This window comes from Patiria miniata, unplaced genomic scaffold (genome assembly GCF_015706575.1).
Source record: "Patiria miniata isolate m_02_andy unplaced genomic scaffold, ASM1570657v1 HiC_scaffold_2, whole genome shotgun sequence".
NCBI lineage: Eukaryota > Metazoa > Echinodermata > Asteroidea > Valvatida > Asterinidae > Patiria > Patiria miniata.
The window spans coordinates 7,304,497-7,329,077 of record NW_024037058.1 but is presented as its reverse complement, the minus strand read 5'-3'; the positions used below and the strand labels follow the sequence as shown (position 1 = coordinate 7,329,077).

General features: G+C 41.2%; 1 protein-coding gene across 1 annotated transcript in view; it reads right to left on the bottom strand.

Annotated features, from left to right (window-relative positions):
* The window catches only part of LOC119726905 (leucine-rich repeat-containing protein 43-like), a 30,977-nt gene extending 13,418 nt beyond the window's left edge, over positions 1-17,559 (bottom strand). The window contains 8 exon segments of the mRNA XM_038198757.1: positions 321-397; positions 1,744-1,861; positions 1,961-2,081; positions 2,828-2,961; positions 11,524-11,634; positions 13,719-13,912; positions 14,390-14,444; positions 17,283-17,559. Of these exon segments, the coding sequence (XP_038054685.1) occupies positions 321-397; positions 1,744-1,861; positions 1,961-2,081; positions 2,828-2,961; positions 11,524-11,634; positions 13,719-13,912; positions 14,390-14,444; positions 17,283-17,378 (906 nt within the window). The 5' untranslated portion in view covers positions 17,379-17,559.
* Between the last annotated feature and the right edge of the window lie 7,022 nt (positions 17,560-24,581).

Here is a 24,581-nt window from a genome sequence, read left to right as displayed (position 1 = left end):
TTTCTAGGTTTTTAAAGCATTTTCGAACCCAAAACCTCAAAAAAGTCAGTGTAACTATATTTGCCATATATTTCCAACCCCCCAATTCCATCCATTTCTGAAAATTATAGTAAAAGCAAATGATGTATATTCCCTTTAAATAATGATCACATTTGGTAGGTTAGGAAATATAATTTTATACAAAAAGGTTTTAGATTTTCCCGCGAAGGCCTTGTCATGAAATAAATTTAGACAAATTTCTATTCTGTAAGCTAGTAAAAAATGGTATAAAAAACAAAGTGAAAACAGTTAAGAAAAACAATTTCACAGTTTCTTTTTACCTGAAGTTCTGGTGGCATCGGTATTCCTGTTACCATGCCAACCTTGACAGTCACTTTCGATTCGTCCAAAATAAACTCTGTGAATAGCAAAACAAAAAGGAAATCTTGTACTGTTTGATATCATAGTTAAGGAATGATTATTCACAGCATTTGCTTCATTTTTAATGGTTAGTGACGGCACAAATATTCATGACTTGATTTTGATACATGAATATTCATGACAATGCCTGGTTTCATTTTTGATGGCATAACGATTCATAGTGTACTAGCTTCATTTTTGATGGTAATAAAGGCATGAATATTCATGGTTGGGATTATTTACATTGCATGAATATTCATAGTAGTGACTTTACTTACATGGCATGAATATTCATGGTAGATGAGTTTGTGCGTGTATGCAGATACAAAATTAGAAGTGCGTACATCGCACTGTGTGCACTGATCAGGGCCCAATTTCATAGCACTGCTTAACAGTAAGCAGAAAAGTTGTGCTTACTATAACAGAAAATCAGGCTGCTGCTTAAGCACTATTACATGGCGTGGATGTGCTAGCGGTTGCACGCGCATGGTTATTTGTATTGTTACGTCAGTGATTTAAAGGGAAATTACAACATTTGCAAGCATCGAAAAATAAAACTACCAAGTTTTTACGAAATACCTTACAGGATGTTGGTAAATGACAGTCTAAAGCATCCTGTAAAATTATGGCACCTGGTGTGGAGTCATTTTCAAGTAAATGGCATTATTGTATACATTTCCAACGGTGGTCGGCCGACCACCGTTGGAAAAACCTAACTATATTTCAACTGCTGCTCCCAATTTAGCATTTTTTCTTTAGTCCAAATTTTGTTTCCTATTGGTTGCATGTTCATGAATGGGGGCTGGCCAGCTAGACTGGTTCCCTTACCGTACAATTTTCCGGCATCTGTAAATTGAATCATTTAATATTCAGTGGAGTCAGGGAACCAGACTACTTGAACATTTTTGTTTTTTCTTGGTTTTTTCAGCATTTCCGAACACAAAACTTCAAACATGTCAGTGCAACAATAATTTGATCTATTATACTAACCCCTCAAATAGTTCATTTCTGAAAATTAAAGCAAAAGCCAATGATGTACATTTCCTTTAAGCAAAGTTTTCTTCTGGGGTTAAGCGTGTTTTTGCTGTGCTTACAGCTTAACGGTCCCTATGAAATAGATGAAGGCTCGGTAAGCACAAAGTTGGCTGTTAAGCAGCGCTATGAAATTGGGACCAGTGCTCATACACAAGAGTTATGGAAATAACCCCAAAGCGCCACCTACTGTTCATGAACAGAGCCCATCACCAAGATCACGTCAAAACAAATTTCCCACAATGCATTGCAACCAATGAAATCTCAGAAGCTGTGAGGCCATTGCCTGTCCCCACGCATACGTGAATTTACCCAGTTTTCTCGCCAGTCCTTTGAAGTGGTGCTTCTCGTCAGCGGAGATGCCCAGATCGTCCAGAATGGACAAGCTACGGAGACTGTCAACGATGAATCCGCGATAACCTGGAATCAACTAAATAAACGAGTGGCACAAATGTTGTATTTTAAATGGATATGTTTGTAAATATAACAAGGACATTTTTAAATCAATATTTCTTTTGAAATTACTTACTGCCAGAGGGTTGCCCACCAAGACAAGATTCCTGAGTTTAGGGAGCGTCGCTAGTGTCTGTACCACCTCGACCAAATCACAGAGATTGTTATGACTAAGGTCCAACGATAGTAGATTTGGCCTAAGAATAAAAAACACAAAAAATATCATTGAGTCAATCACATGTCTATCGCAAGTCAACCACAATTCAATTGCATGTCAATCCCAAGTCAATCACTAGTCAGTCACAAGTCAATCACATGACAAACACATGTCAATCACAAGTTAATCACATAAGTCAATCATAAGTCGATCAAAAGTCATTTACAAGCCACTCACATGACATACACAAGTCGACTTCGCAAAGTCAACAAAGTCCATCACAAGTATGTCACATGTCCATCACAGGTCCATCACAAGCTGATCGCAGGTGAATCATAAGTCAATCACAAGTCAATCATTAGTTAATCACAAGTCAATGGCATGCCAACCACAAGATAATCACAAGTACATGTAATCCAGTTTCAAGTCAAATTAGCCAACACTGCACCATTTCTAATCTAGCACAACAAGATAGTCCATACTTGGAGGCTTTTTCAAACCTTGGTTTGCTTCAAGCTTTGGCTGCACATTTCGGCTTAACAATTTTTTTAAGCCACGACTAAAATACCATTCTGCTCAATGCAGCTCCATTTCTTTACAACAGAAACAATAATTTTCTATTGTGGGGACTAGGTAAGGATTTATTTTGTTCAGGTTCCCACGCTAAATGTGTCAAAAATGACTCTGGATCCCAAATGAAGCCACAGCCAGGGTTGATGCCGAGTTTTAAAAAATGGCACTGCGCTATTTCTCTAACTCAAGTTCTGTCACTTGTTTCAAGCTTACCAGTGGGCTCCTGTGATGTAATCATGGAGGGCAGAGATTCTGTTGAGACCCAGGCCCAGGTGGTTCAAAGTGGGTGGCGGCTTGTTGCACAGGGGCTCCAGATCACTGATCTGATTGGCTACAAGCTCTAAAACCTGTGACAAAAGCGTGAATAATTCATGAGTTGGGTAACAACATGCCGAGCTGGATTGGCCAGATGTTTTTAAATGCATAATAAAGAGAAAAATGTTTTGCTTTGCTGGGGATGATGAATCCCAATATGGGAAAAAGTCCCTGATCAACATGCTCCTCCAATTGAGCTATCAAGCCCACTGCTGCGTGGCAGTTCCTAGTTAAACTAAGTTTGTTTTTATGTGCAGCATTACTTTCCCTTTGTGGTATTTATATTTTGAATCCAATTATGGGTTTAAAATTTATGGGGTTAAAATTCTGATGTAAGTTTGCTTAATATTGAAGCAACTTTTAGTTTTCGAATGAAATGCTCCACTGGCTTTTTTGGGGCGCTCAAATTGTCAGGTTATGTTATAGGGAATGTCTATGTGATCTCCTTTACATACTTCTTTAGTTCAAAGCGTTCACTCTCAGTCAAGCAACGCACCGTGCCACGCCAGACTGTGTCCACGAGTGGGGGATGGGGGATGACCGTTGGGTTGGGGGGAGGGACGCAACTGCCCATAGACCTCATAATGGATGGCTGCTTTTAGAAATTTAGCGGAGGGCCACATTGTTACCAATTACATGGGAGGGAGTATATGTGAGGATATCAAGAAACTTTGTCATTGGTTTGTTTGTTTTGTTTGTTTGTTTTATTTCCATTCATACTTCAAACATACAATGAATAAAGATTAATGATCAAAACAAGTGTATCAAAATAGAAAAAGCAGAACAATACAGCATGAATGGGGGTGGCATCCAGAGAAGGACTGGCCTTCTGTAGTGGAGCACCCGAGACTGCGGTCAAAGTACACTACATGTATTTGGAATAATGCAAACAATGAGATCCCAGGTAGAGTTTATAAATGTAGTAAGTTCAAACATAAAGTGAGCACATACAAAAACATAAAAGTCGTATACATAAAGGAGAAAAAAATAGGGAAAAAAGGAATTAACGTCTTGCTGAATGGTGTCCCTCAGCCACCCCCTACCGCCCCCCCCCCCCAAAAAAAAATTAATAAAATGGGTTTCGTAGGATCCATGCATTTGTTCCAAATGCTATGAAATTCCCTGGTATTATTGCCATGTATCATACTAACGTAAATAAAAAAATATATGCCTATATACATGTATATTAGTATCTCTCTAGAGACCTCATAAAAAAAAGTGGAGCTTGACATTTTTGTTAGTGTCTCTTACGGTCCAGTCAGTTGAGACCGAAAGTTGAGACGAAAATTTGCCAGACCCTTGAACAGAATTTTGTTTTACTAAATTTAATCCAGTGTGCCATTGCCTAAAAATTGCTGAAGTTATTGAACAGCCTTGTGTTACATGCAGAATCTCTGATATTCGAGTAAAGAAACTCCTTACCGTGGGTTCAAATTTTGTTTTGTATTATCTGTCACAATTTTCATGTTGATTCATCTTTTATAGGATTGTATTAAATCTCAACATTGTTTACCAAGTGTAAGATTACAGTATCTTGCTAAAGACATGGAGATCAAATAATTACTAATTTTCTTTAGGACTGAAAATTTAAGGTTACAATTTAGTGAACTGGATTTTGGTATAATATCAATTCTCTATTAAGATGGCATTTAATTCTGGGGTTTAAACTTGAGACCTCCCAAGTTTTTTACGGTGTTGAGATAAAAGATCAAACCATGCACAATTTCTTGATAATTTTGATTTACTTGATGGCAAACTCATCTTAGCACTGTACTAAATTCCAGAGTCAAAAGTAGAACCAGATCCAGAAATATTCCCCGCAAAGAAAGGCCAAAAAAGTGCGTAAAGGAATGGTACATGGAGACACCAAGATCCATAATGTTAGACAAATGAAACTGAAAATGGAGATGAGACAATTCACTGCTGCACGCAATAGAATCCAAAACTAGACAGAGAAATACGACCATCAGGAAATGTGGATAAAAGAACACAAAAAGAAAAGTAACTTTTGTTTTCAGGCAAAGAACATAAAACATAAAAAAATGACTACATTGTACCTAATACTGAGAAACTACATGCATCTTAATTACACAATGATCCTTCAAATCCAGATCTTTTTTGTTAATGCTCATCCAGGGTGTTCGAAAAAGAGTGACTTTTCTTTTCTTTGGTGCACAGAGCACAGAAGCTCCAGATCACTGGTCTGATTGGCCACAAGCTCTAAAACCTGTGAGCAAAGGCTTGAATAATTCATGAGTTGGTTCACAACATGCTACTGGATTGGCTAGATGTTTCTAAATGCATAATATAAGAAGTGGTTTGTAAGGGATGATGAATCCCCAATTTGGAAAGAAGTGCCTGATTAATTGAGAGTACCGGTACTCTAAAAATCTGATTTGGTTTAAAAGTTGAACAAAGAAATTGACTGGAGTGGGGTTGGAACCCTGGACCTCCAAACTACTGAACTGGTGCTGTACCAATAGCTATCATGCACTACATGTATGTTGGCAGTAATCCTTGTTATTTTTTTTATCATATGTGCACAGTCAGTTACCTTTGTGGTATTTATATTTGAATCTAATTATGGGTTAAACTCTGATGTAAGTTTGCTTAAAACTGAAGCAAAGAAAAATTTCTTTTTGTTTTTGTATGATATGCTTCAGTGGCTTTTTTGCAGTGCTCACGTCAGGTTGTGTAATAAGGAATGTCCTTGCGATCTCCTTTATATAGAGCTGCTCATTAAGCTAAATATGTTCACTCTCAGTCAAGCGACACACCCTGCCATGCCAGACTTGTTTCCATGAAAGAGGCTACCAAGTAGAGGGCAGAGCCAGAGCAGCTCAGTAAACATCTAAGAAGTAAACAAACAGTCCTTTTCAGGGCTACCATTCCTTCCAAAAGTAGAAATAATCCTTGTTGCAAAAAAGAAAAATAACAGCATTGCTGTTGAAACCCCTTGGGACTTTTTTTTTGGCTTGGATTCTGTGGAAATAAATTTGCTTGCATATTATATAGAATAGTGAAAAGTCTCTAACTGATTTTCATTCATTTCATGGGAGTGCATGGCATGTTTCCTAAATTGTATTTTGTCTGATTGAGTCACCAATAGTAACTAGTGGCAATACGCAATACGAACATATGGAAGTATGTGCATTGCTTTTCAAACAACTGATTTTAATGCATTCGACACATGGATTCTCAGCCTAATACTGTCATGTCAAAATAATGTATTTTTGCTAGTGAAGACTATTATTAAAATGAAATATAAAACTTGTTGATGTTTGCAAATGTTGTATACTACCTTTAAATTTCACTTCAATTTTTCAAGTAGCTTTTCAAAGTTTTTTTTGTTTTGAGATACCTCCATGTGTAACTGTTTTGGATAAACGATCAAACCATGCACAATTTCTTGGTAAGGTTGATTTACTTGATGGTAAACTCATCTTAGCACTGTACTCAATTCCCAAACCAAACGTAGTTACCCAATTCAAAAAATATTCCCCGCAAAGAAAGGCCAAGAAAAGTGCGTAAAGAAATGGTGCATGGAGACACCAAGATCTGTAATGTTAGACAAATGAAACTGAAATGGAGATGAGACAAGACACTGATGCACGCAATAGAATCCAAAACTAGACAGAGAAATACGACCATCAGGAAATGTGGATAAAAGAACACAAAAAGAAAACTTACTTTTGTTTACGGGCAAAGAACATAAAACATAAAAAAATGACTACATAACCTGATACTGAGAAACTATAGCATCTTAATTACACAATGATCCTTCAAATCCAGATCTTTTTTCTTAATGCTCATCCAGGGTGTTTGAATAAGTGGGTTTTTTTAACTTCCTGCAGCAAGGCCACAGAGAAAGTTATAGTCTGGGCTCATCTTTCCTTATGAACATCAGTGGAGAATTTGTTCAGTAACTGAGCATGATCAGACCCAACAAACTTAAACAGGCTGAAGTTTGACTTTAGATCAGTAAACTTCAAGCTGTGATTGAATGCACATGAGGAGATGAAAGAATCCATGGAAGACAACTACACCATTACGGTTCAAGACGGACAGGAATTTGAGGAAATATACAATCGATCACAGCAAGGTCTTGATACAATTCACCTTGCTACTGATATCATTGCACCATTCGGTATCATCCTGAACTTCATCTTCCTCTTTGTCGCTGTTCGTGTGAAGTCAATGCGCACAATCGTCAATGTCTACTTATCCAATCTGGCAGTGGCGGACTCTCTTTACCTTATTCGAGCATTGATTGCATCATTATCACCACCTACGGAGTATGGCAATGACATTTTAATTCGTATTATATCTATGTTAGTGCTTGAAACAGCGCGTTGTGCTTCTTTCTGTTTTGTGACAGCCATAGCAGTGGAAAGATTCTCAGCTGTGCATCATCCGATTTCATTCAGGTCTTCAGCCACCAAAACACGGGCTGCCAAGATATCTGCAGGACTTTGGGTTCTATCAGTTGTCCTTGGAGTTACGAAAGCACTTCTTATGAACCCACAATTTGCTTCAGATGATGCTAAAACTTGTAACACAATCTTTCTCATAGACAATATACTGTCACAGATAATTTATGTATCAACTTTTGCAATCACTGTATCTACGTACATCTACATGTTGATCAAGTTAGGTCATTCCACACCGGCTTCACAGCAACATCCACGGCAATTTGGCAAGGTGGTCTGCATGCTGCTCATTAACACTGCTGTGTTCTTTCTTTGTAATTTAATGATTATCACTTATCATATCATTTTTCTCAAACAATATATTCACCCGGATCAGATGTATTTCCAATTTAAGGTGACTACAGCTGCAGTCATCTTGAGTGCAATCAACAGTTCCATCAATCCCCTTGTCTACAATGCCACCAACTCCACATATCGCGCTGCTGTAGTGGAAGCGTTTTCTTTCTTAAACCTTGCTCGCTGCTGCAAAAAAAGAAAAACACAAAAAAGGCAAGGCGCCTTGGTAGAACGGAGGGAGCTTCGTACAAATGGACCAAGGGCTGCAGCCAAAGTACCTGAACAAGAGCAGAGAGAACTGTCTGCTATTGGGCCACGGGATGCTGCTGAAGAGGTTGTAGAGCTGCACATACATGTAGAACCATCTGCAATTGGGCCAAGGGATGCTGCTCAAGAACCAGTACAGGAGCAGATAGAACTGTCTGCAATTGGGCCAAGGGATGCTGCTCAAGAACTTGGACAGGTGCAGATAGAACTGTCTGCTATTGGGCTAAAGGATGCTGCTCAAGAACCAGTACAGGAGCAGATAGAACTGTCTGCTTTTGGGCCAAGGGATGCTGCTCAAGAACCAGTACAGGAGCAGATAGAACTGTCTGCAATTGGGCCAAGGGATGCTGCTCAAGAACCAGTACAGGAGCAGATAGGACTGTCTGCTATTGGGCCAAAGGATGCTGCTCAAGAACCAGTACAGGAGCAGATTGAACTGTCTTCCATTGGGCCAAGGGATGCTGCTCAAGAACCAGTACAGGAGCAGATAGGACAGTCTGCAATTGGGCCAAGGGATGCTGCTCAAGAACCAGTACAGAAGCAGATAGAACTGTCTGCAATTGGGCCAAGGGATGCTGCTCAAGAACTTGGACAGGTGCAGATAGAACTGTCTGCTATTGGGCCAAAGGATGCTGCTCAAGAACCAGTACAGGAGCAGATAGAACTGTCTTCCATTGGGCCAAGGGATGCTGCTCAAGAACCAGTACAGGAGCAGATAAGACAGTCTGCAATTGGGCCAAGGGATGCTGCTCAAGAACCAGTACAGGAGCAGACAGAACTGTCTGCAATCCGGTCAAGGCAGCAAACGTCAAAAGTATGAGGTAAGCTAAGCGACATACGGGAGTGGACATTTTAAAATCCCATTTCTGTTAACAAACATAACTTTTCTCAGCAAAAAGGACAATTTATCTGAAATTGGGCATTTTCTTTAATTAATACCAGACCACAGCTACTATCAAATCATTTGTAACGGAGAGCATTAAGTGGTATACCGGTACTCTCATATTGGTCTTCTTATTAAATCAATGAGCCCTTTTTTCCATCAAAAAAGTTGATTTAAAGTGTGTCATCCAGAACAAGAGACTTTGTACATTTGGTGAGATTGAACACATACAAAAAAAATTCAATGACATGAACTGAATTTTAACGTCACACTTTTTGTCCCTTTTTTTAAACAGCTGCTGATCTCGGATTCGATATGGGAAAAGTTGGAAGCTCAGATTCTAAGGAGAAACAAGGGAACCCATTCCCCAAAATGACTGTTTCTTGGCGACTGAATCATCCGAGAATTGATTCTGCACCATTCGTTCTTTGTATATAACCTTGGGTCAGTCTAGTTTCTTGTACCTAATGCTGTCCTGTCAATAAAATGTATTTTTGCCTGTGAGGACTGTTATTAAGACGAAATATAAGATTGTGATGTACAGTTTTTAGGCATTGAATATAGTAGATTATTAGATTTATGGAATTATTATATTGATTCATATTCAAGAGCACGGATTGTTCTCAGCCGATCCAAATGTACACCATGGCACGGAAAATCAGTAATCAATTTTTTGTCTTTTCAATTTCATTGCATTCCCATATGGTGAAAAATAGAAAAGAAATGTGCTCTCTGACGGAAGAATGGCGAAAGAAATGTAAATTAACTTTCCATCAGTCAAAATAGCGAGGCGAATACAGGGGTAGCTTTGATCACTTTCTTTGTGAATATTGAACAAGTTTAAAGCTTAAACTTTTAAGTTATTTCTGCGATGGGCAATTCTGTTAAATCAAACTTGGAACCGACCACATGATGTACATGTACGAGGTCGTTAAGGTGGTGGCACCTTAGTTTGGTCTGTAATTGTTTTTCTACTCATTAGATGTCACATTATTAGTGATGTATCACATTCACTTTTCCAACAGCAGCTCATTAAAGTGTCTGAACTGAACATCTGAATTTACAGAATTGCCCATGATGTAACCGGAGAAAATCCCACAGCCTGCCTACAAAACTCAAACTTAGGCCACAAAAAAAGTCTCCGGTTTCTGGTATGGGCGTGTGTCGCCGTAGCCATGCGCGTCGGCAAAATGAAAAAGTTTTTTTTCAATGAAAGATGATGTCTCAAAACTGCCAAACTCACTGGTTTGACTGGAATCCTGCTGCTGCACAATTTTAACGTGTTTTTAGATTCGGTTATGGTCGAGAATAAGCTTTATGTGGCCTCTCTGGACTCCCATATATTTGCACTAAGTTTAGTTGAGGACCATTTGCAGTCATCAGCCGACATTTGAAGCAAAAAAATCAGGTAAAAAAAAAAAAAAAGCTGCGTCGCCGCACCACTTTTTGGGCAAGCTCCATACCAGAAACCGGAGACTTTTTTTTTTGGCCTTAGGGCTGGCCTCAATTTATATCCCGGACGAGTTCTGGACAAGTAGCAGGATTCTGAACAACTTCCCTGCAATCTCCCTGCAATGACTTTATCAGTATTGGTGAGTCAAGCAGTTGCTAATGAAAATTTCCCCAGAACATGTCCGGGACAATTGCAGAGTTTCTTCTGGAAAACCGTGATTGATTCTTCCTGCGACTAGTCAGGAACTCGTCCCGAATGTGAATTCAGACGGGCGTCTTGCATGCAGGATTTTTCATGGAAAGTGGTATTTAAGGTAATCGGTTTTCGATTTGGAGGATTCTTCAGCATTAGTCAAAACAGTTTAACCATTATGTCTATAGAGGTCTTAGCCTTAAACTCCTAGGTTATTGCTAGGATGTAAACTCAATCCTGCAAAATCCTCCAACTGCCTCCATGTAAAAATAGCATACAGCCTGAATCCTGCTAAATTCTCCTTTATTTCTTGAATGTGGTCCTTGGAGGGGTGACCACTAGCTGCCTTAATCCTGCAAAATCCTGCAGCAGTCACTGTCAACATGTTTGGGCAGAGCCAGTGACATCCTGAAGCAGTGCGGAGGATTTCAAGTATAATCAAGGCCTACATTTTTGCATGGCTGAGCATAAACAATGCAAGGACTGGCTTAAGACCTAATTGACACAGTGCATCTGCCATAATCAGCCACACACTTTTGCCATATAGCCTCAATCTTGCCTCTATTTTGTAAAACAGATTTTGGAGTATTTTGGGAAGGTAACGAACAACATTTTTCAGACAAGTTTTTGTTTTTGTGAATCATCCACATCTGAGTGGAGTGCCGTGGCCTCGTGGTCTGGAGCTTTGAACTCGTGGTCTGCGGATAATTCTGCAGGTTGTGGGTTCCAGTCCCGCCTGAGGTCATGGTGCGTGTGCCCTTGGGCAAGGCACTTTGTCACTCATTGCTTCCCCCACCCAGGAGTAAATGGGTACCTGTGAGGGCAGAGATGGTTACTGTGATTGATTCTAGCTGCCTTGCGCCGAAATGGCTGCATCGAGCTGTATATTACCAAGGAGCTGAGTTTAAGAATGTTCAATGGCCTAATGATCAGGGGTAATAATAATGTAAAGCACTTTGATATTAGTTAAAATCACTATATGTGTACCCGTTAGTATTATTATTTACAAAAAAAACCAATAAAAAACGCAGACCTTTAGCGAGCTCGGAACATTGCACGTATCCACCGTCTGGAGTTTGTTGACGCTGAGGGTTAATTCTTCCAAGTTGCTGAATCTAAGCAGGCCTTCGTCAACTGTACTTACCTGATAATTATAGGCAAAAGAAAATTGTTTTTAATAGTGTGCGTTTACCGGTAGTATAGGAGTGCTGTGGCCTCGTGGTTAAGGGCACTGTGGGTAAAGCTGCGGGTTGTGGGTTCGAGTCTAGCCGGGGTCATGGTGCGTGTGCCCTTGAGCAAGGCACTTTGTCACTCATTGCTTCTCGCCACCCAGGAGTAAATGGGTACCTGTGAGGGCAGAGATGGTTATTGTGATTGAATAAGCCTGATTGCGCCTAACAGGCAGCATCCAGCTGTATACTCCCCAGGGAGCTGAGATGGTATTTGGAATGTTTAGTTGGCCCAATGATCAGGGGTAATAATAATACTGTAAGCGCTGTGATTTAGTTTACTAATAAGAGCGTTCTTAAATGCCGATTATTATTACATGTATTATCATACAGGAACCGGATACCCAAGTGCAGTGTTTCCCTTCCGCTCGTAAAATGGAGATGACAGGCCATCAGGGCCCAATTTCACGGCGCTGCTTAACAGTTAGCACAAAAGTTGTGTTTAGCGTAGCAGAAAAATTTGCTAACCTTAAGCACTATTTCACGGCGTGGACGTGCTAACGGTCGCACGTGCATGGAGATTTCCATTGTTACGTCATTAAGTTCATCAAATTTTTCCTCCGAAGTAAGCATGCCTTTTGCTGTACTTATGCTTACGGTCTCCATGAAATAGACAGAGGCTCTGTTAGCACAAAAACGTGTGCTTAGCAGCGCCGTGAAATTGGGCCCTGCTGTTTGAGCACAAGTCCATACGCATTCCAATCTCACACAAATCCTTAAAAATCTCCCAACAGATTTTGAAGAATGTGACACTGTTAACGTTAGCGAAAGTATTCAAACAGACGTCGATATCGGACTAGGGGTGTGCATTTACGGGTAGTACAGGAACCGGGTAACCTATTGAAAAGAAATACGGTTACCTGGGTACCCATTAAAGAAACCTAACCCAAAACTGTCAATTTCGGAAGTTGCTGTTCAGATTGTTCATAAAGGTCTGCATGCTAATACTACCCCATATCATGGGCGTCGCGAGGGGGGGGGCAAGGGGGGGCACTTGCCCCCCCCCCCCCCCCCCCCCCTGGAAAAGCACACAAAAAAAAAAAAAAAAAAAAAAAGGAAGAAAAAAAAAAGAAAAGGAAAAAAAAAGAAAAAGAGGCGCGAAGACAAAGTGGTGTAAATTTAATGAGTTGGGGGGGGGGGGGGGGCAAAATGTCCCTGCCCCCTCTAAAACTGATAAATCGAGAATGTGTTGAGTAATACAAGCATTTTTTGGCAAATTTTTTTTTTGCCCCCCCTCTAGAAAAAATCCTGGCGACACCCATGCCCCATATCGGTGTGCCAGTTCGCAAGTTACATACAGTGAGCTCTTTAGCTTTATGGTAAACACAGCAACTATCCCAAGCATCGTAAACGGGGAATTGGTTTTGTTTTCCACGAAGTCTGTTTTTCATTTGGAAACTTCTCTCTATCAATTACATTCGAAGCTGTTCTTTTTCATTCTCTGAGAAGTTACCGAGTAATTTCTAAAGATGGTTAGGCAAGCCCTCAAATTAGAATCCCTCCCCTGACCGTTCGGGTTGAGCCCGCCCAGTATGTTGAAGGGATTGGGACCTTGCGTGGAACCGATCGGCCTGGATTAACTCCACCAGGCTACTGCACCATGGCTCTGGCTCATCACAAAGGAACCAATTTGCGACGCGCTAATCCTCCAGTAGGCAACAATGACTGTGACGAGCTTCATAGAAGCTGCCGCTGGTAATCCCAGTGGGCCGAATAATCCTCCAACAATGGCCAGACTTCAATTTATGTTGCCTATTGTGAAACCCTGAGTCACCAGTTTGGACCGATTGGGGCGTCACGCTTCAGTGACCGGGTGGCTTCTGGCTTCGTACCGATTGGGGTGAAAGAAATTAGCATACCGGACCCGGTACCCGAACGGTCTGTTATCTGATGGCTCGCCTTACGGGTACTCGATTCCATAATCTGGAACCGGTTCCTTATGTTGACGGTCGGGTACTCGGGTACCCGGTTCCGATTGATAGCCCTATTTCAGACTCACGTTCTTGTCCACAATCCGGAGCGACTTGAAGTGGCTCAGGATGAACTCCCGGTCGATGAGCCACGGGCTCTTGACCGCCAGGTCTCGGAGCTGCTTGGCCTCCGAACTCCAGCTGTAATCGACGCTGTACGGAGAAAACGGCGACGAAATCAGCTCTTCAAGTGTCTCCTCTTGCTCCTTGCCAGCCCCATAATCTATAAGATAAACAAAAAAAACAACAAACAAAAAAGAATTAAAGAACAAAATTGAAAGGCAATTGTGTAGAAACGCCAAGTGTTTCCCCTGGCATATAAACCGAGCGAGTTGGTAAAAATTCAAATTGACGATGGAAACATTTTACAAAGTCTGCAAACTAAAAAGAATGCAACGCTCACAAATATGCGAGATGATTTCATCTACACATCCAAATTGTGAGTTCTTTACACACAGAGGTCAAGGTAAACGCTCATAAATTACAGAGAATGACAATTTTTTGATGAGTATTTCCTTCATGGCAAATCTTCACAGCGAACTGGAGATATTGGCAAGGTGGTCACTGAAATTAGCAACGTGGCCACCTCTGAGAAATCGCTGAGAAACGCTGTACATCATGCTTGGGCATTGTTCAATTTCTCATCAATATTGCGAACAGCCTCATTCATTCGAAGAAAATTTGTAAACTAAAACCTTACCTTTCAGGGTGACATTGAACCTGGATTCTGACTGGGTCTTTTCATTTGACGTTCTCTGAATTCCAGAAGAGAAAAGAAGACAAAATAGAAACTAGATGTAGAACACGGTTTCAATTCATGTACATGTAGAACCTCTTCGGCCAAGTAAAAAGAATATACCAGGAAAAGATTCCCAAATCTGGCCATCATTTGTCACCCTGTGCACAAACCCTATGAGACTGGTCTGAAAATGTGTAAGTGTTTTTTCAGTAAATACATCAATATTTTCCTTGCTAATTTTGACTTTTAGGACATATTATCACTTTCTGATGGTTGATAGGTCACTGAAGGGAAAAATAAGTGATGGCCAGATAGGGGAATCTTTCCTATGCCAGTTCCTCATCCCCGCCTGCTTCCTTTTTTCCCGGCCGCTACCTTTTTCGTTTTTTAATTCATACATTTGCAATATACTTTGCACATACAATGTCATATGTCTTTTTATTCGGTTCCAACAAAATAGTAGCTATGTAGAAAGGTTATGCTCTTTTGGACACAATTCTGTATCAGCAAAATAGTTGAGAAAATTGACGAATCCATCTGCCATCTTGGAAAATTCACCATTGGGGAAAAAAGAAAAGCACCCGCCTCCTTCATTAAAAAAAAACAGGCCGGATGAAAAACTACTAAATTTCTTTTCAGTCTCGGCCTTATAATGGGTTTTACTTCAGAATTCAACTAGTGAAGTTAACAACAGGTCCAGTCACAAGTAACAGTGGTTAAACTAGTCCGAAAATTTGGGACTCTCATTACGGTTTATAAGAGTCCCAAAACTTATTAGGTATTGAAAATATGCAAATACAAGAAAATAGACTGGCACCTGAAACAACCAGTCCAACACCGCTTAAGTACTGCATCATTCAACTGTGCCAAAAGAAACATGTGGCCTGAACCGGGAACTAGTCTCTTTTTACTACACATTTCTCCATAGTCAGCCACCAGAATATGACACTGAATGAAGAGGTCAGTCTTTTCAAATAGTTGGACCATGGTTGGACATGTACCAGTCTAGTATTTAGCCCCATTTTGAAATCACTTGACTTCCTTCTCATGTTCAACATATTGAAGAAATGTCTCCTTTAAAAATTGAACTGAGTCGGCAAACTTGGTTGGTAAACTACTGAGGACCTTTTCTTTGCCCAATGTAATTTTTGGAGAAATGTGCTGGCTAACGAGTGAGTAAAGTTGGCCTGGTAGTTTTGCGGTTAAACCATAGAGCTATATTAAATTACTAGAGCGCTAACTCGATGTACAAAGTAATGCCGGATGGGCGCATCCATATTTGTGCACAAACCTATGGGGAACTAGAAATTTTGTACGGATCTTGTAAGGCTATTTGCATATCTGCGTTTGTATTCCATACCGGTGCGTCATCGAAGCCGATACGCCCAAAACCGAAACGCACGATCAGCAAATGAGTGTTTCATTTTGCTCTACGCAAATAGCTAGTAAAAGCGTTAGCGTATCCGCTGCAGATGCTTTTTGCCGTGACGTTTTTGAACCGTCATGACGCGCTGAAGTTGTTTGCGTATCTTCTACTTGCGCGTTGCATTTAGAGTACACTTTTAAAATGCAATCCATCTAATTTCATTGTGTTCTACAAACATGCACATGCACATGTAATCAAAATGTCTGCGCCCAGGACAGCTTCCACATTAAAGATCTAATGGCTTTGCCAGGCAGCATTAGTTTACGCATTGGGCCTGGCGGGCCGGCCTCCGTGGGCGCGAGCAGCGGTCGGTCGTGCGCGGTACCGATGCCGGTGACTCGGAAGCGGCCGGCGGTTTTAACAAGTACACCCAAAGTGTCGCTCATCTATTGAAGCGTCGCTCATCTATAGAAGTGTCACTCATCTATAGAAGTGTCACTCATCTATTGAATTTTATAGTGGAGAAACTTCAGATGCGGATTTGGTGTGGTTTAATTATGCAATACAGCCTAACCACCGTAACATCCTGTTTCCAGAGCGAGCTAAAACCAACCGACAAAATTTATAAAAATCAAATTTAAACATTTAATGTGTCTAAATAAAGTAATTTCTGCGTTTTCTTGTGAAGTCTAATAACCAAAGTATACAAGAGCAGTCAGTACTTTTAAATGATTCAGTCCTTTCCTAGCTATAAGTCTGAAAGTCTAAAATGTAAAAAAAAAATTCACAGTTGGTTTATTCATCAACTGGTTTATTCGAAACATTTACAAATTGGGGGCGGGGGTTTGGCCACTTTTTTCTTCATATATATTTCATCTCAATGATGGTCATTCATTGTAGAAATGATGGTAAGACGTGAATCTTGGATAAAAACATCAGTTCCATAATATTTTCGCGTAGCCTAAGTCTCTAAACGTAACGGCAGACTGCATCAATGTCACCGTGCACAGACGTCCATATTGACCGGTCAGCGCGGCGCAAGAACCGTGTCACTTTGCACGGATGCCGCGTGGGCCTGTGCATGCCGCGCACACAGTGCGTGTAAGCTGCCGCGGCCGGCTTCGCGCTAAATAAATTCCTCTTTTTGGGGGCCCGGGGAAAGAGACCCCATACCAAAAAGAGATTCACCTTTATTTTAATAAGCAGTCCACTTCCAATGAGTTACGGTCCACTTATTTCAGCCTCGGATCATTATCCTGATTGACGGTACGACTTGTCTTACGCGTGATGGTACGAGTCGTCTTAACTGAAGGTACGACTTGCCGAAGGTACGAGTTGTCCAAGGTACGACTCGGTATAATGACGTCGAGTTGAAGGTACGAGTTGTCCAAGGTACGAGTTGCCCAAGGTACGAGATGACCTGTTACCGGTAGGCTGAGCACACTCATCAGCCGGGATAGCATACCAACCACAAACCGGTAAACCTACCCACGTTCCCTTTCCACAGGGAAACTCGTTGAGGCAGAGGGTTCTCAACTGCCTCTCGAACGCAGTGAAAGCGTCAATTCCAGCAGCTACTGGCATGATTATTTCATCATGAAACAACAGCCTGTTGCTTGAAATCAACCTGTCCACGTTAAAAGGAGCAAATCTCCGATGTTTTCAGACGTGCGCTGTGTCTTTTTTACGGAACTTGTTCAACTTTAAGTTGTTGTCATGGTTCGTATAAACTTCCGCCATGTAAATAGCGCCCTCTGTTGTTGAGTCATGCGCACCGTGCCCGATTGCATTATTTCTACAAATCTCGGCCTTGTCTGGGCTGCGGCTTTACCGTCATACGAACCATTTTGCGAAACCCTGTGGTTGCAGACCAGTAAATAAACTTCCATAGACCTCAATGGTAAATGCTCCCACTTCAGAAATTCGGGGAAATTACTCACAACTCTCCAAGGTGTTCGAGATACACATCAAATTAAAGCTTATTTCATCATCTTTCATTTTCTTTACAATTTTCGGGGGTCAACTAATGACTTTTAGGAGAAATTTCCATCCGAAGATGATCACCCCTGAAAATAGTCCTGAAGCCTATCGCCATTTTGAAAAAAACGATGCCTACACTCCATTGCAAAATAGAGCGCTTTAAGGGCCCCAATTTCATCCAAATTGAACGAACTACAAGCTCACAGTCCTGTGCACGGCTTCCACCCATATTTTGTACAAACCCTCAAGTTCATGGCCCACAGCATGCTTAAATAATGAAGATTTTGAGGGCATGCAAATCGTGATTCCGGGCCGGCGTAGGCAATTTCGGACCGATTAACTGGTCGGCAACCCTGTACGGTACGTCTCCAAAGTTTGGCTAAGGGATTTCGGATGGGAAAGGGTAAACATACAGTTTGAGCTTGAATCTCCGAGAACATTAACCAAAGGGGGAAACTAGTTATGAAAACAGAACCCGAACAAGTTGTACCAAGTCGAGGTTTCACAAATATGGCCAAGTTCATTGACACAAGCAAATAATTATGAGCAGCTCACACGTGAACATTATAAACTTCAATAAATTAAGGTGCGTGAGGGATGCTCGGAATTTCTGGGGTCCTGGTGCCAACATTCCAAAGGGAAACAGAATCTTATAATAGTCTTGGCCAACAAGACAATAACCGATGAGTGGTGAACGCTGATTTAAATCCTTGCACAAACTAAATTATGTGAAGAATTATAGAAGCGCAAACTCCAATCTGCAAAGCATTGTACATGTACTTACATCGCCATAATTATGTACGTGCATGCCGTGGGCACGTGACACGCGCACGCAAAATACATATAAGCTCCGCCCTGTCGGCACGTGGAAATGACAACAAGTTCTCCTGGCCGCCAATGCAATCCGGTTTGTAAGTGTGACGTCACTTCAGTTTAAAACACGCCCACTGCACGGTAGCATTGGGTGATTTGAACACAGACATAAACTTGAGTGTTTAGCCAATAGACCGCTTGCAGACGCGTTCGATAATTGACGCGCTAAGGTGAGCGACGCCATGTTATGGGACAAAATGTGCGTGAATTGATATACGCCTGTCCCACAACATGGCGTCGCGCGCCTTCGCGCGTCGATTATCGAACGCGTCTGCAAGCGGTCTATTGACCTATCCCGGTAGAATCGCGTGAGAATCGCGTCAACGCAGCTTGTGAAATATAGACCAATTACATGATATACATGATGAAAACAAAAGTTAACGCAGTGCTCACCGCTTCATTTTGTACAATACATGATATACAAATGAACGCGGAACGTGCAACATCTGAGACACAAAATTTAGCGCACAAAAACTCCATTTGGTTTTCTAAGGGGCTTGGCCAACTCGCAAACGGCGATAGGGTATTATTGTGCTTTATCCGCTGTGCGTGCGCGCGCGCGATGCATAACGAAGTCACTTACAAACCGGCGTCATATGAAAATCGGACTCGCATGAAAATCGGACTCTTTTTCCCTTTTATTGGTTAAACTCTCTCACGTGACCGGTCCCCCTCCTAATTATCTATGCATGAGCATGTGCAATATCACCAATGGGTCCGTATTTCATAAAACCTAAATTCATGCTACACCGTAATGGACCAATCCAGTAAGCCCCGCCCACTGCGCACTGGGCAAATTTACACGTGCTCCTCTCCAATGCCACACTGCATTTTCCTACAGCAAGCATCATACGCGCGTGCACGCTTGTCGGACTTTTGTGCACGCACTCGGACATAAATCAGGGCTGTGATTGGTCAGAACACCATGGGGCGGTGCTTACTGGATTGCACCGATCCAGTAAGCACCGCTTACTCACAGCCGTGATTTATGTCCGACGTACGTGCACAAAAGTCCGACAAGCGTGCACGCGCGTGCCGTAGGAAAATGCAGTGTGGCATTGGAGAGGAGCACGTGTTAATTTGCCCAGTGCGCAGTGGGCGGGGCTTACTGGCCTGCAAGTAAAAGGTCATGGGGCGAGCTTCCGGAATCCTTGCGCGGCCCGCATTTTTTGACATTTTACACAAGGTTGCCCTTTAAGCTTTTAAGTTAGTTCCCTTGCCATAATTTTTCGACAGATTGATTTCTAAAATAACCCCAAGCAACATTCATGTTAGAATTTTATCTTGGTATTCCTCAAGAAAAAAATGATGAGAAATCACTTGGCGATAGTGGGTAAAGATGAATTTACTTACGATCTTTCACATCCGGCATTTTCGTTCCAAGGTCTCCTTGTTCGTTATCGTTTGTTTTCACATCGCGTACTTGCGTGAGGACGAAAATGTATAACGACTCCAAGATTTACCAACCTACAGCAGCTGATGGGTTCTAGATTTTGTCGGGCTGGCTTGAATGTCCTTATCAGCGGACATTGTATAATTTTGTGTGTGTAAAAGCTAATGAGTCCTTCACGTTTATTAACCAAAAAAAGTTAATCCTAAAAGACATTTTAGTCTCCTATTTAACTTTAAATTTTCAATGACCGCCTTGTCTTTTAAGTTGTTTTGTTTTGTTTTGTCTTGTTTTGTTTCATTTTGTTTAGTCTTATCCTGTCTTGTTTTGCTTTGTTTTGTTTTGTTTGTCTGTTTTCCCCGGCCAGTCTTGTAAAATCTGCATGCTGTTATGTTTTTACGCCAGCTATATCTTGCCTTTAAAAAACTTCTGGCAGGTTTTAGCTGTTACTCCTTTGAATCTAATTATCTTTTTAAGTTTTATTTTGAAGGCGGTCTTATTTTTCATTGAACTTTGTATCTATTTTTTAATATATTTTTTGTATGTTACATGTACCATTCAAGTTAGGATTGACAGGCTTTCGAGTCAGTGTTTTATTATACTTTTGTCAATCCTGGCCAGCTTGGATTGCATTGTTTTTGTTTAGTTTTGTTTACTTTTGTGGATTGCTTGTTGTATCTTGTAATTTGGCTGAATAAACAACAATAATAATAATAAAATAATAATAATAATAATATATAGTAACAGTTTTATAAAGGCCTTTTTCGAGGGTGATTTTCTTAAGAAATCAATGTACCAAGGTTAGGAAATAATTACACATTTCCGAATTTTTTCACGTTAATTTTCCTATTCAAGGGTTCCGGAAGCGCGCCACTAGGGGTGAACTTTCAAGTTCTATACCCAACCCGGACTCCATACGGCACAGGTTTTCTCACAATAGAGATCAGTTCCCTTTGTGCCAATCGGATGTGCCACCTGCTGTTGCTTGATGGACACATCACCGAAGTTTTGGGCAAACTTGTTCTTCTGCCAATGTCTATAGAAGAGCAAAATCTCATGCAGCCATTTAACATTCTCGACAACAGGCACAGTTCTACGGTGGGCTGCCCCCAACCCTCCCCCCCCCCAAATAAAATGTAGTAGAAGCAGTAGCGAATGTAAGAAGGCCAAATTTGGCTATACCTACGACAGTTTGCCCATTCCTATTGGTCGAGAGCCCGTCACGTGGCCGGTTTTAAACGGTTGATAAAGACCGGCTGGCTGGTCTTTAACAGTTTTCCAGTGTTGCATGATATTTTGAATCCTATTAAATCCGGTTCCTTTTACCGTTTATTGGTTGAACGTTAACAATTTCCACGTAGGCATGCGCAATACTACCAGCGAGTCTTTATTTCATCGTCCTAAATTCACAATACACCGGCACAGCTGCGTTCTGCGCCACCGTCGCGCAGAACGCGCGACGCACGCGCCAACTTACATACACAGGAGTTGTTTACGACTTCTCGCGAGAGGGACATACCATACTATAGCTAGAGGGTGTTTCGAAAAATACGAAGTAAAATGGTTGACTAACGTTCAAAAATTATAATTTTGACTTGTTTTGACTTTTGGACCAAAAGTTTTGATTTTTTGACCGATTTTTGATTTTTTAACGTGGAGGATAGGAGTTTCGATAAGGGATTAAATGTGTGCTAAGCCGGTATTAAACACTACATGTAAGACCGGTTGGAGTCTGGATGCTGACTTGGGTAATTATCAGCATCACAACTCCAACTGGTCTTAAACACATTGTTTAGAGAGCCTGCCGCGTGCATGACGTACTGTGTGTTTAGGAAGCCCCTCCATGCGTTTTCATACAGTTAAATTTCTGACGGTTCTAGTTTCTGCAGGTTCAGTGCCATGATTGTACAGGATGTTTGAGACCATTATTCACTTACAGTCAAGTAAGGTATTTCATAATAGTTTGGTCCTTTTTTTAATGTTTGCAAATATTGTACATTACCTTTAAATTATTTATTTCTTAAAATTTGTATTTGGAGGTCACGGACTTAAAAGAAATTGCACGGAAAATCAGTCGGTTTTCGAGTATTTTGATCTTTTACGGCATTTTTCTTAAAAGGGTGGGAAAAGGAATAAGGCCTACAAAATAATCAAATTAAATAATGATTATGCACAGACGTTAAGCCCTACCGTGGTTGGTCTGGGAAGAAGAATAGCGTTGCGTATACAGGGTGAGTCGAAAACGAAACCCAAATGTCGGGACCATTGTTTTAGTGGAGTTCTGCATGTGGCCCTTTCAAAATCTAGGATACGAAAGACCAATATATAGGCTTTCTTTTAGTACAAGAATCATTCAATTCAATCATGTACTTTTCAAGTTACGGAATTTTAAACACAACCACCGTTTTAAAGCTCTGTCCACGGATCACATAGGGATGTGTGTGAATTGTTTTCGTTCTGCTGAAAGATCACATACCATTTTTGTGATCCGTGGACAGAACTTTAAAAGGGTGGTTGCGTTTAAAATTCCGTAACTTAAAAAGTACATAAGTGATTTTACTGATTCTTGTACTAAAAGAACGCTTATGAATTGGGTTTTCATATCCTAGATTTTCAAAGTGCTACATGCGGAACTTCACTAAACAATAGTCCCGATATTTGGGTTTCGCTTTTTTTGTAACTTTTTTTTTAAATTATAAATCGGGCATTGAAACTGGGTCAAGCTCGGTTTGCCATCGACGAACTGACACGCGAATGTTCACATGAAAATTATGCAGAAATTCTCTCCCCCCCCCCCAACAGAGTTTAGTATATCCACTGGGCTGAAACTGCTTGAAGTAAAGTTTTCGTCAAATTTTGAGTAGCGTTGCTGAAATTGAGTAAAATCCAAACGAAACGAAAAGGGCATCGGAATAATAGATTCGTTGAATTTATTGAGATTTCCAAAATCACGGTTTTATCTCCAGCTTTGCCGTCATCGACTTTCTTAGCAGAACATAGGCCTTGCACAGAGAGCATGCACAGAACGCCCTCACGGCGGACACACAGGCGCGGTTCTAGAACCAATATTGGGGGGGGGGCTAGCAGGGTGGATCCAGAATTTCTTTCAGGGAGGCGTGCTGAAATGTAGACCGGTTATTTTTTCCAGACACTTAGGCCTCCGAAAATCAAGAGGTGGGGGGGGGGGGGGGGGGGGGGAGGCCTCATGCCATATTTTCAATGGGGAGCGCCAATAAAATCCTAAAATCATTGACACTATATTAACTAATGCACCCTTGTCACGACTATTTTTTTTAGGGAGACCGTTTGCATGTACATCACAATCCTTCTTTTTGCTATTAAATGCAATTTTTTTTTTCCAGAATTTATTTTTGGGGGGGGGGACAAAATTGGGGGGGGGGGCTAAAGCCCCCCCCCCCCAGCCCCCCCCCCCCCCCCCCCCCCCCCCCCCCCCCGTAGAACCGCGCCTGCGGACACAGGTCCTGGTTCCTGTTTTATACTCCTGCTGTCATTAGGATGGGGCGCTCGGTGCAAACTCTCTATATGCTTTTCTGAAGCCGCAGTTTAAGATGAGGCCGTGGTTTGGGGAAGAACTGTTTCCTAGAACTTGTGTCAGTTACAGTGTGGCGTTCGGTCTAGTCTGGTTCCCAGACCAAAAGATTCTGACTATTCCTAATGAATCTTAGGTCCGGTAGCCTCCGGTAATACAATGTATTACAATTTACGTCACGTGACTAAAACGGGAGGAATTCCTCCTTTTTCCGAAAATTTCCGAAGTTTGCCGAAGTCGTTTCGTCGACAATCGGATAGCGCCCGAGTATTTCCAAGCATATAATATAGGTTTAATTAACTGCTAATTGCTTATTAATTTGATTTTAAATGAGTTGATAATTAATATTCATTGTTTGAAATTTGAAACAATTTCAGTGTTTGAAAACTTGAAATTCCACGACGATTTTGAGCATCAAATATACTCGGATCGTACGGGCGAACTTTTTGCTGCGTCATGCACAATTTTGAATTTGACGACCGTTACCGAGATTTTCTAAAACTCGGTCTTCATTCGGCTCCGCCTGCTAACAGTGCTATTTGGTTCCCTAATTTTGAAGATTCCAGATCAACATTAGTCAATGTTAATAATAATATAATCTTACAAAAACATCAAACTGTATTATCACAACTGTATGATATTACGAAGCAAGTGATTTATTTAAAAATTTGATCAGAACATTAAAAGCTACAAGTGATAAAGCGAAATCGGAAACGAAGCCTTGCTTTGGAAAAGGGCTATTAATGTCGTCAGGTTTATTTTTAGCCACGGAGGCTGCCTGACCTACAATTTAAGACGTGAGCGTCGGGAATAATTGTCAGGTCTGGGAACCAGACTAGCATTCGGTCGTACATGTACAATACGTGTCGCACCGTGACAGGTGTCCTTTGTACACCTATAATGTCACAGGCACGGTGCGCATAAACATTATAAATACGGCCATTCTTCTACGTGTTGGCCCACGCGCGCAGAGCTTTCCGTATCTCCACAAAAA